The 16,170-nt window shown below is 46.3% G+C and overlaps 3 protein-coding genes across 10 annotated transcripts in view; 1 reads left to right on the forward strand and 2 right to left on the reverse strand.

Annotated features, from left to right (window-relative positions):
* SLC19A3 (solute carrier family 19 member 3) overlaps positions 1 to 3,820 on the reverse strand; it is a 28,690-nt gene extending 24,870 nt beyond the window's left edge. For 3 of the 8 annotated variants that reach the window (XM_015111040.3, XM_077956464.1, XM_077956465.1), the window contains exon 1: positions 241 to 414. Coding sequence is in view for 1 of the 8 variants with exons in the window: in XM_028830550.2 (XP_028686383.2) it covers positions 3,323 to 3,683 (361 nt within the window). In the remaining 7 variants the exon portion in view is untranslated. 8 annotated transcript variants of the gene reach the window in all.
* A 6,974-nt stretch (positions 3,821 to 10,794) lies between these two features.
* On the reverse strand, positions 10,795 to 11,124 carry LOC144333286 (small cysteine and glycine repeat-containing protein 3-like). The gene has a single exon (XM_077956527.1). It carries the CDS (start codon positions 11,122 to 11,124, stop codon positions 10,795 to 10,797), a length of 330 nt encoding a protein of 109 aa, XP_077812653.1.
* A 3,671-nt stretch (positions 11,125 to 14,795) lies between these two features.
* LOC144333584 (uncharacterized) lies at positions 14,796 to 15,122 on the forward strand. The gene has a single exon (XM_077958199.1). It carries the CDS (start codon positions 14,796 to 14,798, stop codon positions 15,120 to 15,122), a length of 327 nt encoding a protein of 108 aa, XP_077814325.1.
* Positions 15,123 to 16,170: the final 1,048 nt, after the last annotated feature.

The following is a 16,170-nucleotide window of genomic DNA, read 5'->3' on the forward strand; positions in this document are numbered from 1 at the left end:
TGCAATGACTATTTTAAATTTAAATTCCACATCAGGGCAAGGCCTCCATATAATAGGAAAACCGAACAGGTTCTTTGAACATGAGTCTGTCCCAGAAAATTGCTGATGAAAACAGTGCCTATAAAGCAAAACTAGGACAGGCTAATCAACCTTGTAAGTCTGGCCACATATAACATTCTTCAATTAATACAAATGGAATCTGAATCTGAGAAGCCGAGGCAGGAGGATCCCTTGAGTTACCTGTTTTTTCTGTGCCCACGGTTTCTTTCTTTCTAGAACCAAGCTGGCTTCCTGCCTTCAGATCCAACTTTTGCTCCTTCTGCTGCCTGCCACTATGAAAATCGCTTTCCTCTCCTTGGAGTCTCTTATCCTCCTCCTTCAGACAGAGCTGCCAAGAGCAATAGCTTTATACGCAGAAGCCCATCCGCTTCTGGTGGCTTTATGTACCGGGGCCCACCCTCTTCTGCAGCCAATGCCATTTGAAATCCCATTCAAAAAAAAAAAAAAAAAAAAGCGGACACCCAGATTCAGATCTTTCTGAAACACAAGTTATTAGAGAGATAAACAAATGACAAATGAATAACACCTTCCCCTGACTATTCTTTTTTTTTTTTTTTTTTTTTTGAGATGGAGTCTCCCTCTGTCGTCCCGGCTGGAGTCTGGAGTCTGGAGTGTAGTGGTACAATCTCTGCTCACCGCAACCTCTGCCTCCTGGGTTCAAGAGATTCTCCCACCTCAGCCTCCTGAGTAGCTGAGACCACAGGCACCTGCCACCAGGCCTGGCTATTTTTGGATTTTTAGTAGAGACAAGGTTTTGCCATGTTGGTCAGGCTGGTCTTGAACTCCTGACCTCAAGTGCTCCGCCTCCCTCAGCCTCCCAAAGTGCTGGGATTACAGGTGTGAGCCACCATACCCGGCCTGCCCCTGACTATTCTTACTAAAGTCACCTAATTTAGCATCTATAGAATTTTGTGCTAAGTGACCTAGACTCTTAAAAAACTACAAAGCAGCCTTATCATCCATTTATAATCCTTTATGTAAATCCCCATACTCCCCACCAAAAAAAAAAAAATCTTTGCTGAAATAAAGCACTCCACACAACTTCCAAAGACATGAACTAGACCCAGATATTCAATATGTGGGCCAGAATAGTTCTGTTGTTTATTTTTGTAAGAGCAGAAACGTGATATTTTTAAAATTTTATTTTTAGTAAAGATGGGGCTTTCCCATGTTGGCCAGGCTGCTCTTGAACTCCTGGCCTCAAGCAATTGGCCTGCCTCGGCCTCCCAAAGTGCTGGGATTACAGGTATGAGCCACTGTGCCCAGCCCAAGTGATCTTTAAGATGCTTCAGCTTTTATTTTATCATATATGGTATCATTCCTTTTAATTTGCATGAGGTATTTGCTGGTAAATTAATCATTCCCTTCCAAATTCTGTGTATTCTGTTATGTCTATGTTCAGATCAATCTAGTCGTAGGTAGAGCAGGAGGAATATACCTAAGAAAACCATGAAACTGATGGGAGCAGCTTAGAAAGTCAACTGACCCCAGCCTGGGCAAAGTAGCGAGACCTCATCTCTATAAAAAAATACAAAAATTAGCCAGGTGTGGTGGCGTGTGCCTGTAGTGCCAGGTACTTGGGGGACTGAGGTGGGAGGATCTCTTGAACTGGAAAGGTCAAGGCTGCGGTAAGCCGAGATCCCAGCCACTGCACTCCAGCCTGGGCAACAAGAGCGAGGCTCCATCTCAAAAAAAAAAAAAAAAAAAAAAAACTTCGAAAACCCCAAACAAAACATAAAAGGAAAGTCAACTGACCATCTAGTCATTGAGATGCAGTGGAAGTATCTGATTAAATGCACTGAGAGAAGGTGGGATTGTAGGGAAAAAATTGGATTAAAGAAAAATTAGAGGTCATTGGAGCTATTTGACAACTCTGTAAATTTTAACAACTGACGGCAATGTTAAATAATTATTGTCTATAGACATGCAAATAAGGTTTATCCTGTGAAGGACAACAGTCTTCCTTTCCCCCATGGAAAACCAGTTTCAATATTCCTGATCTCTATATATTTCATTATTCAATATTCCTGATCTACAAACATACCCATTCTTTGGATTCTTCTTTGATCTGGCTATTACAGACTCACCAGTTTCATCACTATTAAGTGGTGGGACTCAGAAGCCGATACCCCAAAATATGGGGCTTTGACATGCTAGAGACCTCAAGGTCTCTCTGACCTTCCCTGCTCCCAGCTCAGCAAAGCCTTTACCTGCCAAAGATCCAGACCCACCAAAAGGAGCAATTGTTTCTTTTCCCCTCCCTGGTAGACCAAGAATATACCCCACACCTGAACAGACCCTTTCACAGGATACTGTAGCTTATTCTCTCCCCTGGCCCATTCATTCTCCCTAGCAGGCCCCTCAACAGAACTGCTCTTCTCCTCCCTCCCATAACCTTATTTGCCAGGGTAGTCTATAAGCTTCCCAGACATGTTGCAAGGTGGGTAATCCATCACTCTGAGTCTCCCTGTGTGCATGTTAAATAAATGTGTATGCATTTACCATTATACAACCTTATGAGTCTTGTTGGTGTTTTACCAATAATGACTGAAGGAAATTGGTATTTTTGTTCATTTCAGCTACTACTAGGATAATCTTATAAGATATTTGGGAAGTTATGTTTTGGTCTATTTAATATATGTGCCTCGATGAAAAACACCTTTTGCCACAGGAGACACCAATGTTTCAATATTGATAGGAGCAAAACACATGATAGAACTTTTTTTTTTTTTTTTTGAGGCAGAGTCTTGCTCTGTCGCCCAGGTTGGAGTGCAGTGGCACAATCCTGGCTCACTGCAACTTTCACCTCCCAAGTTCAAGCCATTCTTCAGCCTCAGCCTCCCGAGTAGCTGGGATTACAGGTGCCCGCCACCATGCCAGGCTAATTTTTGCCTTTTTAGTAGAGGCAGGGCCGGGCTGATCTCGAACTCCTGACCTCAAGTGATCCACCCCTCTCAGCCTCCCAAAGTGCTGGGATTACAGGTATGAGCCACCACCCCCGGCCTGAGAGTACTTTTAGAGAACATTATATCTTTACTCTTTTCAAACTTGAAGCACTCGGAAAGTACCAACCTTTTGCACATTTGCGGAGGTGACATTGATTTGGTAAATAGATGTCACACTATTTATTTATTATTTGATGACTTAGGTATTCTTCCCAGCAGTGTTTTTGTAAAGCGCAGTTGTGTTTTCTTTTAGTTTCAATTAACTAAATTTGAAGTGGTTCCCAAAAAAGTCCCTGCTCTCTTAAATTCAAACTCACCTTCCTTTTTCTCACTAGGAAGGACCTTTTCTCCATCCTTGGATTGGAATTTGGAATTCTGTGCCAAAACGCCTTTGCAGTTAAAATCTGTGAACGCGGGGTGTAACCATAGGAGGTGCTGGCACTTTACGAGAATGGTGATTTTATTTAATCTGCTTTTCCAGAAGGCTGCAAATGGGAATTCCAGACAAACCCACTTGGGTGAGTCCCAGCACGCGGGCTGCGGCGCGGCGGCAGAGCTCCTCACGCAGCTGGGAGTGTAGCCCAGGTCCGCGGAGCCAGGACCCCGCCCCCAGCTCTCCGAACCCGGGAAGAGAGAGGCGACACTGCTGAGGCCGAGGGATGACAGTGCTGTTTCCATTAATTCTCCCCCCGAGATGTTCTTACTTACAGAAGGAGGTGTCTATTCACCAAATCGCTCACTTGCCGGACGACCACTCACCCGCGGCTGCCGGGTGGATCCAAGCGCTCTTGATGGGAAGGGGGCGGAGCCTGCCTGGCCAGGAGCCCGGGGCCACGCCCCCACGTTTTGCATATGTGAATCCGCGCGTCCATACCTTTCATCCCAGTGTGGAAGCCCAGGTTTTCCCGGGCCAGGGCCGGTTTTCTGGGCAGAAACAGTGAACTCCGCTGAAAGGAGCAACTTAAGTAGTACACTGACATTTAGCATAATAAAGCTAGAGGGCCTGAATTCGACGTCGATCGTTTGCTTTATTTACAAATATGTCGTTTCTTCTGAATCCATTTATTTCTCCCCAAAAGCTTAGGAGAGAAGGCAGGCTGGCTGGCTGGCTGTGACCCCTACTCTACACATGAAGAAAGTGAGGAGGAAGAAAGCAGGCCTAGTAAATAGAGAAGCCTGGGTTTTAGTTGGGGCTTCTGGCTCCAGAGCCGGTGTTTGTCATCACGCTGCATTATTATTATTATTATTATTATTATTATTATTATTATTATTATTTTGAGACGGAGTCTTGCTCTGTCGCCCAAGCTGGAGTGCAGTGGCGCAATCTCGGCTCACTGCAAGCTCCGCCTCCCGGGTTCACGCCATTCTCCTGCCTCAGCCTCCCGAGTAGCTGGGACTACAGGCGCCCGCCACTGCGCCCGGCTAATTTTTTCTATTTTTAGTAGAGACGGGGTTTCACCATGGTCTCGATCTCCTGACCTTGTGATCCGCCCGCCTCGGCCTTCCAAAGTGCTGGGATTACAGGCGTGAGCCACCGCGCCCGGCCTATTTTTTTTTTTTTTTTAAAGGAGGTGGAGTGGGATGGTTTCCTGGCACTTTGAAAATCTTCTGATACAAACTATTTTTTTTCTTTCTTTCTTTCTTTCTTTCTTTCTTTCTTTCTTTCTTTCTTTCTTTCTTTCTTTCTTTCTTTCTTTCTTTCTTTCTTTCTTTCTTTCTTTCTTTCTTTCCTTCTTTCTCTCTCTCTCTCTCCCACCCTCCCTCTTTCCCTCCCTTCCTTCCTTCCTTCCTTCCTTCCTTCCTTCCTTCCTTCCTTCCTTCCTTCCTTCCTTCCTTCCTTCCTTCCTTCTTTCCTTCCTTCCTTCCTTCCTTCCTTCTTTTTTTTTGAGACGGAATCTGGCTCTGTCGCCCAGGCTGGATGGAGTGCAGTGGCGCGATCTCGGCTCACTGCAAGCTCCGCCTTCCGGGTTCAAGTCATTCTCCAGCCTCAGCCTCCAGAGTAGCTAGGACTACAGGTGCGCGACACCATGCCCAGTTAATTTTTTGTATTTTTAGTAGCCACGGGGTTTCACCATATTGGCCAGGCTCATCTCGAACTCCTAACCTCATGATCCGCCTGCCTTGGCTTCTCAAAGTGCTGGGATTACAGGCATGAGCCACCGCGCCTGGCCTTTTTTTTTTTTTTTTTTCTTTCTTTCTTTCTTTTTTGATGGAGCTTCGCTGTTGTTGGCCCCGGGCTGGAGTGCAATGGCACGATCTCGGCTCACTGCAACCTCCACCTTCCGGGTTCCAGCAATTCTCCTGCCTCAGCCTCCCGAGTAGCTGGGATTACAGGCGCCCGTCACCATGCCTGGCTAATTTTTGCATTTTTATTAGAGATGGGCTTTCACCATGTTGTCCAGGCTGGTCTCAAACTCCTGACCTCAGGCGATCCACCTGCCTCAGCCTCCCAAAGTGCTGGGATTGCAGGCGTGAGCCACAGCACCTGGCCACCCGGCCTCTTTCTTTTCTTTTGTTTCTTTTTCTTTTTTTTGACAGGGTCTCACTTTGTCTCCCAGGCTGGAGTGCAGTGGTGCAACCCGAGCTCACTGCAACCTCGATCTCCAGACTCAGTGATCCTCCTGCCTCAGCCTCCCAAGTAGCTGGGCTTGCAGGTGGGTGCCACCACATCACATTAATTTTTTTTTTTTTTTTTTTGGTAGAGACAGAGTCTCACTATCTTGCCCAGGCTGGTCTTGAACTCCTGGCCTCAAAGGATCCTCCTGCTTTGGCCTCCCAAAGTGTTGGGATTACAGGCGTGAGCCACTACGCTCAACCTACAAAGAGTTTATATATTAAAGTGAAATTTCTTATTAAACAGAAGATTTTTAAGAAAAGCATTACAAGGTTCTTATTGGTTAAAATGGAAAAAAATTTTATTTTTGTTCATCTCCTGGTAGAATTGAAAAACCCTCCCTAAAGATGAATACTGCATGGCTTCTAAGGGCTACCAGCAGAAGTGAAATGGATTAAAAGACCCCAAGGTGTCTTGGTTCTCTGTCCTGTGGCTCTGGGTTTTCTATTTTCATCTTCCTGGTTTGTGAAAAGTCCCGAGCTGAACCTTAGGTGTAGGAGTGCCCTGCTCATTGTGCAACCTTGCAAATAGCTGGGTTCTTCCAGAGAATGTTGTGAAATTTTCTTAAAGGCTGAAGGTGTCATGATTTTCTCCACACCTCTTGAAGAAGATGAGTTCAAATTGGATCTTGAGAAGTTTACTCTGATTCTCTAATATCTCATAGCCATAGTCTAAGTCAGAGAAAGAGATTGAATGCATTCATGCGTTGAAACATAAATGACACATTTGCAGATTACATGACATGACATTTGAGTTTGATCCCATATGATCGTGTGGGGAGAAAGGTGTGGATGGGGTCATAGATGACAAAAGATTGGCCATGTGTTGATTATTGTTAACTTGGGCGGTAGTTCTTAGAAATGGATTGTACTGTTTTCCACTTTTGTATATGTTTGTTGTTTTCCATAATACAAAATAGTTTTAAAATCATTTGTTCTGACTGGGCACAGTGGCTAATGCCTGTAATACAGCACTTTGGGAAGCTGAGGTGGGTGGATCGCTTGAGCCCAGGAGTTCAAGATCAGCCTGGGCAACATAGTGAGACTCTGTCTCTACAAAAATACAAAAATTACCCAGGCATGGTAGCCTGCATCTGTAGTCTCAGTAACTTGGGAGGCTGAAGTGGGAGGTTGGCTTGAGCCTAAAGAGGTGGAGGTTGCAATGAACTGAGATCACGCCATTGCACTCCAGCCTGGGTGACAGAGCCAGACCCTGTCTCAAATAAACCCACACACAAAAAAGAAAAAAAAATCATTTGTTCATTAAGAATTTATTTATTGAGTAACTACTATGTGCCAGACACTGTCCTGGGTGCTTGCGATGCATTTGTGAACAAAGTTAAAAATCTCTTGCCTTGTAACTTACATTCTAGCTTGGAATGGGGTATGTAGAAGGAACGTGAATAGTAAACATGATGAGTTAGTGAATTTTATAGTGTGTTAGAAAGTGATAAGTGCTGTGGATTCCATTGAGAAGAGGATGGACAAGGGGACTAAGCCTGAGGCTTGGGGCTCCAACTTGGGAAAGAACCTACAGGAAGGCTGAATGAGAACAGTAGGAGAGGGAGCCACAGTGTATTAGGGAGTTGCTCAACACTGTGTACCTCCCTATTATACTTCCTTATTACTCAAAAATGTGACTGCAATTATGTCCATGAAAATCTATACAAGGCCAGGCATGGTGACTCACACCTGTAATCTCTGCACTTCGGGAGGTCGAGGTAGGCAGATCACCTGAGGTCAGGAATTCGAGACCAGCCTGGCGAACATGGTGAAACCCCACCTCTACTAAAAATTCAAATATTAGCCAGCACGTGGCGGCGCACCGCTGTAATCCCAGCTACTTGGGAGGCTGAGGCAGAAGAATAACTTGAACCCGGGAGGCGGAGCTTGCAGTGAGCCGAGATCGCGCTACTGCACTCCAGCCTGGGTGACAGAGCAAGACATTGTCTCAAAAAAAAAAAAAAAAAAAAAAGCTATTTGAATAGTTGATATAGGAATGGAGAAAAGGAGGCCAGGCAAAGAAAATCTCACATTAGGATTACTGTAAGTATGCTAATTTAGCTGTTTCACTCTTAAATGTTAACTCTTTGAAGGCAAAGATTTGTTTATCTTTAGTTTTTTTTGTTATTGTTTTTTTTTTTTTTTTTTTTTTGAGATGGAGTCTCACTCTGTTGCCCAGGCTGGAGTGCAATGGAGCGATCTTGGCTCATTGCAACCTCCGCCTCCTGGGTTCAAGGGATTCTCCTGCCTCAGCCTTCTGATTAGCTGGGATTACAGGCACCTGCCACTACACCCAGCTAATTTTTGTATTTTTAGTAGAGAGAAGGTTTCACCATGTTAGTCAGGCTAGTCTTGAACTCCTGACCTCAGGTGATCCGCCCCCGCTCGATCTCCCAAAGTGTTGGGATTACAGGTGTGAGCCACTGCACCTGGTCTTATCTTTAGATTTCTATCTCGGCTGGATACCTGGCCTAATAGAGTAGTTACATATTTGCTGAGTGAATGAGTGAAAAACGCGTGGAGAGTTGGAGTGAAGCTGTGACCTGCCATGCTGGGACCATCCAGCGCTCCCAATCATAATTCAGTTGCAGATGTTGGAGCTCATAAACCGATACCGCAAAATACAGTGCCTTGGGATACCGAACTGCAGAAGCCTAAAGATCTCTTTGATCTCCCCGACAAGGTCTCTTCCGAAGAAGTTGAAGTCTTGGCCGGGCGCGGTGGCTCAAGCCTGTAATCCCAGCACTTTGGGAGGCTGAGAGGGGTGGATCACGAGGTCAGGAGATCCAGACCATCCTGGCTAACACGGTGAAACCCCGTCTCTACTAAAAAATACAAAAAACTAGCCGGGCGAGGTGGCGGGCGCCTGTAGTCCCAGCTACTCGGGAGGCTGAGGCAGGAGAATGGCGTAAACCCGGGAGGCGGAGCTTGCAGTGAGCTGAGATCCGGCCACTGCACTCCAGCCTGGGCGACAGAGCGAGACTCCGAGACTCCGTCTCAAAAAAAAAAAAAAAAAAAAAGAGCAGTATTGCCGCCAGCATGTCTCACCTCCAGCCGTAAGGCAGTTTTCTCCTATCTCAGTAAATAGAATGCACGATCGAGTGGTACATCGAGACATTCCATTCCCAGGAACGAGCGGGAGACAGATGCCTTTCTCTTCTCTCAACTGCAAAGAGGCCTTCCTCAGCACAGACCCTTTACGGGTGTCGGGCTGGGGGATGGCCAGGTCTTTCCCTTCCCACGAGGCCATATCTCAGGCTGTCTCAGTGGGGAGAAACCTTGGACAACACCCAGGCTTTCTTGGGCAGAGGTCCCTGCGGCTTTCCGCAGTGCACTGTGTCCCTGGGTATTTGAGACTGGAGAATAGCGATGACTTTTACCAAGCATGCTGCCTGCAAACACATTTTTACCGAAGCACATCCTGCACAGCCCTAAATCCATTAAACCTTGAGTCAATACAGCACATGTTTCTGGGAGCACAGGGTTGGGGCTAGGGTTACAGATTAACAGCATCTCAAGGCAGAAGAATTTTTCTTAGTACAGAACAAAATGGAGTTTCTTATGTCTTCCTTTTTCTACATAGACGAAGTAACAGTCTGATCTTTCTTTCTTTCTCCCACAGTATATAAGCTTCTGAACCCTGTTGGGAGGTGGATACACTGTGTGGTTCTCCCTGTGCAAATATTAATATATTTCTATGCTTTTACCTTTTTTTAAATCATCCAGGGTGGAGTACGGTGATGCCATCTCAGCTCACTGCAACCTCCACCTCCCGGGTTCAAGCAATTCTTGTGTCTCAGTCTCGCGAGTAGCTGGGATTACAGACATATGCCATCACACCCACCCAGTTAATTTTTGTCTTTTTAGTAGAGATGGGGTTTCACCTTGTTGGCCAGGATGGTTTTGAACTCCTGGCCTCAAGTGATCCGCCAGCCTCAGCCTCCCAAAGTTCTGGGTGTATGCCTTTTCTCTAATGAATTTACTCTTTATTTTTTTTTTTGAGACGGAGTCTTACTCTGTCGCCCAGGCTGGAGTGCAGTGGCGTGATCTCTGCTCACTGCAAGCTCTGCCTCCCGGGTTCACGCCATTCTCCTGCTTCAGCCTCCTGAGTAGCTGGGACTACCGGTGCCCTCCACCATGCCCGGCAAATTTTTTTTTTTTTTGTATTTTTAGTAGAGATGGGGTTTCACCATGTTTAGCCAGGATGGTCTCGATCTTCTGACCTCGTGATCCGCCTGCCTCAGCCTCCCAAAGTGCTGGGATTACAGGTGTGAGCCACCGTACCCAGCCATATTTACCTTTTTTGTGAGTTGGTTTTCAGTGAACCTTTGGAGGGTGAAGGGGAAACTGCGTTGACCCCAACACGGACCCACAGCATGGAAGGATGTGTAGAGGAGCACAGGAATTTCTGTCAGTGACACTGATGACCAAAGGTTGGAATTTACTCCCCAATTTTTATCTTTATTGTAAAATCTGCTACAGGATAGTATGGGACCTGGCATCCACTAACTGAAACCCATCCCAAATGTTTACATATCACCCGTTGTCTTTTGCTTTGTTGGCCTCACCAATGCAAGGTGCACATCTTATAGAACAGAGAGACGCCTGAGAATATGAAGAGATTGTTATTTTTATTAAGGAAGAGTAGCCTTTTTTTTTTTTTAACAGGGTCACAGAAACAGGAAAGAAGTTAGTGAATGTACAATATGAAACAACAATAAATCCATCATAAGAAATATTTTTCAAAAGAATAAAATATTAGTTTTCACGATTTTATTTTGTTAAGTTCAGAATACAAACAGATTTTTGACATGAGTGGTTGTGCTTCCACCCCTTATGTTGATAATATATGCTAATCTTTTATATTTTTTTCCAAATGAAGGCAAGATTACGAAAACGACAGAGAATAACAGCATAATAGCACAATAGCATAATAGCATAATGCTAAGTCTTGGAAGATACAGGGAGAAGAAATTGAAGTAGTCATACCACCACAAAGGAAGAAAAACAACCTGAGACTTCAGACTGCAAGGGACAGCATGAGTGGTTCTAATACATACAGGTAGATGAGGCAGGACAGAAGCAGAAAGGAAGGGTGGAGGAAAGATGCACCAAATTCTGTGAGCAAAGCCTCAGCGTTTCTTAGGCTAGAGGCAGAGCCAGGCTGGCCCGCCTAGCAGCAGCATTGCTTCTTGCAGCAGCACTTCTGCTGACAGCAGCACTTCTGCTGGTAACAGCCCTTCCCACAGCCACAGCCACACGAGCTGCAGGTGCGGCGGCAGCAACAGATCACAGGCGTGCTGCAGCAGCCCCCACAGCAGCCGCGGCAGCAGGGGCAGCAGCTGGAGCAGCAGCCCACCCGGTAGCACCTGCAGGTGGTGCAGCTGCCACAGCCACCACCACAGCCACCGCCACAGCCACCACCGCAGCCACCACCACAGCCACCACAGCCACCACCGCAGCCACCACAGCCACCACAACTTCCACAACCACAGCAACCCATGGTGTCAGTAGAGAGGACTCAGGTGACGTGAGGAGGGAGGACTCAGCAGGGGTGAAGAGGTCTGATGCTCTTTGCTACAGGGGCTCTTAAATACCCCTTCCAGGCCTAACACGCGGCAGGCAGCCACTTCCTTGTTTCCTCCAGCTTCCCTGGAGGAATTTCACAAGACCCTGAGTGTATTTCCTCACTGGACACCTCTGACTTCATAGAATTGCTTATTTTCACATTTACTTCTTCCTCAAGTTATGTTTCTCATAAAAACAACATGTTTCTTAAATATTTAGTCTCGTTTTAACCTAGCAGTTCGCAAGTGTAATCTATGAGTCTCATTTGATGAAAGCCCATCTCCTATATTCCATGCATCAGAATTCCTTGGCCCCGAGAGGATCTTTCCTTGGTTCCCCCTCCTCTAAAGGAAGCCCTTTCTGTTTTCAGGCGCTGTCTGTAGAATGCAAGAGAACGTGAGATCCCACATGGAGAAGCAAACACGCAAAGCTTCACGTGTCATAAGGTCCCTTGGCTAACATCTCAGAAGACTTTCTCACCTGTTTTCAGACTTACTTTTGCTGTGGATTCACAAGTCAAAATATGGGAAAGATATCCATCTTGGGTTGATAGTCACGGTGTATTTCAAAGTAAGCTTCCCACACTGGCTCATGTTCCCCTCTTGTCCTATACACATGGAGTAGTGGATGAGGTAGCCAAGAGCCTCTGCCACCAGCAGGTTTCATGTCCCTTAAAAAGCCATGGTCCCTATGTGACCCAGTTTCCTTAGCTTAGGGTAAATAATGTATACTCTTTTAAAAGACCTTATTTTTTAGAGCAATTTTTGGTTCACATCAAAATTGAGCTGAGGGCCAGGTGCGGTGGCTCACCCCTGTAATCCCAGCACTTTGGGAGGCTGAGGCAGGTGGATCACTTGAGGTCAGGAGTTCCAGACCAGCCTGGTCAACCCCCGTCTCTACTAAAAAATACAAAAATTAGCTGGGAGTGGTAGTGGGCACCTGTAGTCCCAGCTACTTGGGAGACTGAGGCAAGAGAATTGCTTGAACCTGGCAGACGGAGGTTGCAATGAGCCAAGATCGAGCCACTGCACTCCAGCCTGGGTGACAGAGTGAGACTTCATCTTAAAATAATAATAATAATAATAATAATAATAGAGCCAAAAGTACAGAGTTCCCTTATACCCCCTGTCCTCCCCAACACAGCCTCCTTCACTACTGACATCACATGCCAGGGTGGTATATTTGTTACAACTGGTGAACCTACAGTGAGACATCATAATCACCCAAAGTCCACAGCTTTCATCAAGGCTCACTCTTGCCTTCTTTCACCACCCCAGGTCCTTAACCCCTTCAGAATCATATGTCCCGCTGGGCGTGGTGGCTTATGCCTGTAATCCCAGCACTTTGGGAGGCTGAGGCAGGCAGATCACCTGAGGTCAGGAGTTTGAGACCAGCCTGGCTAACATGGGGAAACCCTGTCTCTACTAAAAATATGAAAATTAACCGGGTGGTGGCTCATGCCTGTAGTCCCAGCTATGCGGAAGGCTGAGGCATGAGAATGACTTGAATACGGGAGGCAGAGGTTCAACAGCCTGGGCATCAGAGTGAGACTTGGTCTCAAAGAAGAAAAAAAGAATCGTATGTCCTAGAAATTGTCTCCAAAAAATTAAAAGAAAAGAAGAACTTCATGTAAAGCCCTTTTGCAGCCTTCAAAAGCTATTCCTAAATTGGCCTCTTTTCCTGAGTGCTATGATGTGGGGTATTCTCCCTTATATTTCTGTAGAGCAGTGGATCTCAATGAGGGGCAATTTTGCCCCAGGAGACACTTAGCAACATCTGAAGACATTTTTGCTTCTTTTCGTTTCGTTTTGTTTTGTTTTATTTTGTTTTGTTGTTTTGAGACAGAGTCTCGCTCTGTCACCCAGGCTGGAGTGCAGTGGCGCAATCTCAGCTCACTGCAAGCTCTGCATCCTGGGTTGATGCCATTCTCCTGCCTCAGCCTCCCAAGTAGCTGGGATACAGGCGCCTGCCACAGTGCCTGGCTAATTTTTTGTATTTTTAGTAGAGACGGGGTTTCACCGTGTTAGCCAGGATGATCTCAATCTCCTGACCTCGTGATCCTCCCACCTTGGCCTCCCAAAGTGCTGGGATTACTGGGATTACAGACGTGAGTCACTGCGCCTGGCCTGACATTTTTGCTTGTTATAACTGGCAGAGACATTGTCATAACTAGTGGCTTGAGGCCAGAGATGCTGCTCAACATTCTACATTGTGCAGGACAGTCCTCACACAAGGAATTGTCCGGCTGAAAATGTCGGTAGTGCCAAAGTTGACAAATCTTGTCATATTTAGTGTTTTCCCTTTCTAAAGCATTTTCGCCTCCATTATTTTGAAACAATGTTATTGCCTGAGATTTACCTTAAAAAATTATTATTCAATTAGTTAACAAAGATGCATCATGCCCATGTCAGGTAAAATATTCTGGGCTGGGGCCAGGCATGGTGATTACACCTGTAATCCCAGCACTTTTGGGAGGCTGAGGCAGGAGGATCACATGAGTCCAGGAATTTGAGATGAACCTGGGCAATATAGCGACACCCTTATCTCTACAAAAAATAAAAAATTAGCCAGGTGTGGTGGTGTGCACCTCTAGTCTTAGCTACTTGGGAGGCTGAGGTGGGAAGATCACTTGAGCCCAAGAGGTTGAGGCTGCAGTGAGCCATGAACATGCCACTGCACTCCAATCTGTGTGACAGAGTGAGGCACTGTGTCAAAAAACAAAAACAAAACAAAAACAAAAAAAGAAGACTGTGCTGTGCTGGAAGTTTCTGTAGCAGAACATTTTGAGCCATGATTTGGCCTGTGAGTTAGAGCAGGAAGTAAGGCTTGGGGGGTCAGGGCACCACCATGCCCGGCTAACTTTTTGTGTTTTTTCTAGTGGAGATGGGGTTTCACCATGTTGGCCAGGCTGGTCTCGAACTCCCAACCTCAGGTGATCCACTCGCCTTGGTCTCCCAAAGTGCTGGGATTACAGGCATGAGCCACCAAACCTGGCCAACACAATGTTAAATATATTGAAAAATGAAACATAGAGCCAGGCTTTGTAACTGTGTGGTGGGGACCAAATCTTACATTCTCGGGTGGACAATCTCCAGTGAGAGTATCCGGCTGCTTCTGCAGTTGGCAGTGACATTTGTGCTGGAGATACCTGTCATTTCTCCAGACTTTGGTAAGATAATTTCTGGGCACTGTACAGGAATAGCCTCCTGATAATGTTTATTCGTTGTTCGAATGTTGGACCATCCAGTCAAGCATTGCTGTTGTACTATACGGGCTTTCTGAGTGTGCCCAAGGCTGTTGATAATACCCGCTTTCCCATGACTCTCAGGAGGTCTTACTGGAATTTTTAGGACATTCGACTCAGAAAATAAACAAAACAAGTAATCTCATAAATCTAGCTCCCATTCCAAAGGGCAGTAAATAATATATTATGAGATTCTCCCATGACAATTGACCCAAACCATAATAAGGAAGTGGTCATGTGTCTTCCCCCTCCTCTCCCCAGAGTTGGTACATAAGGGCCTCCCCCAGCAGAAGGAGGCATCAGACCTGCTCACCTCTCAAGTCCTCCTTCCTCACTTCTCCTGAGTCCTCTCTACTGACACCATGGGTTGCTGTGGTTGTGGAAGTTGTGGTGGCTGTGGTGGCTGCGGTGGTGGCTGTGGTGGTGGCTGTGGTGGCTGCGGTGGTGGCTGTGGTGGCTGTGGTGGTGGCTGTGGCAGCTGCACCACCTGCAGGTGCTACCGGGTGGGCTGCTGCTCCAGCTGCTGCCCCTGCTGCCGCGGCTGCTGTGGGGGCTGCTGTAGCACGCCCGTGATCTGCTGCTGCCGCCGCACCTGCAGCTCGTGTGGCTGTGGCTGTGGGAAGGGCTGTTGCCAGCAGAAGGGCTGTTGCCAGCAGAAGTGCTGCTGCCAGAAGCAATGCTGCTGCTAGGCAGGTCCCAGGCCTCCGGGAAGATGCTGCAGGTAACTAACTGTCCTGTTGGTAAAATGTTCTCTCCCTCCTGCCAGTCTTCTCTGATATGAAAGTCACAAGAAGTTTTATCCACATTCCCTGGTCTCTGAGATCCTGCCTGCACATGAAAACCACCAACACAAACCTTCTCTATCAAGCACCAATCAAAGTATGAGTCCAACAAAACAGAGGGATATTTTTCATGCTATGTTTTCTTGAAATTTTACTATTGAAATGTTTGCTTCTATTCCTTTTTCCTTCATTCTGTAGTTTCTGTATTCTGCATGTCTGCTCCTGCTTTCTGTTTCTGTAAACCTGAGACAATATTTTCCCAATAAACCACATAAAACTGGCATTAAAGGCTCATGGACATCTCCTTCTTTCTTTTGTTATTCTAATGTGTTTAAAGGAAAGATGCAATTAAATCTAGAAAACTAATACTCCCTATGTTTGTTTGTGATGGATTTAGAATAATCACTAATAGACCGGGCGCGGTGGCTCACACCTGTATTCAAAGCACTTTGGGAGGCCGATGCGAGCGGAGTTCAGGAGTTCGAGGTCAGGAGTTCGAGACCAGCCTGGCCAATATGTTGAAACTCCGTCTCTACTAAAAATACAAAAAGTAGCTGGGTGTGGTGGCGGGTGCCTATAGTCCCAGCTACTTGAGAGACTGAGGCAGGAGAATCACTTGAACCCGGGAGGAGGAGATTGCAGTGAGCCAAGATGTCACCACTACACTCCAGCCTGTGCGACAGAGCAAGACTCCATCAAAAAAAAAAAAAAAAAAAGAATGGTCACTAATAAACTGGGTGCAGTGGCTCACACCTGTAATCCCAGCACTTTGGGAGGCTGAGGTTAAGGCCAGGACTTCGAGACCAGCCTGGTCAACATGGTGAAACCCCGTCTCTACTAAAAATACAAAAAATTAGCTGAGTGTGGTGGTGGGCACCTGTGGTCCCAGCTGCTTGGGAGACCGAGGCAGGAGAATCACTTTGAACCTGGGAGGCGGTGGTTGCAGTGAGCTGAG

The sequence above is a fragment of the Macaca mulatta genome, chromosome 12, assembly GCF_049350105.2.
Source record: "Macaca mulatta isolate MMU2019108-1 chromosome 12, T2T-MMU8v2.0, whole genome shotgun sequence".
Classification (NCBI taxonomy): Eukaryota; Metazoa; Chordata; class Mammalia; order Primates; family Cercopithecidae; genus Macaca; species Macaca mulatta.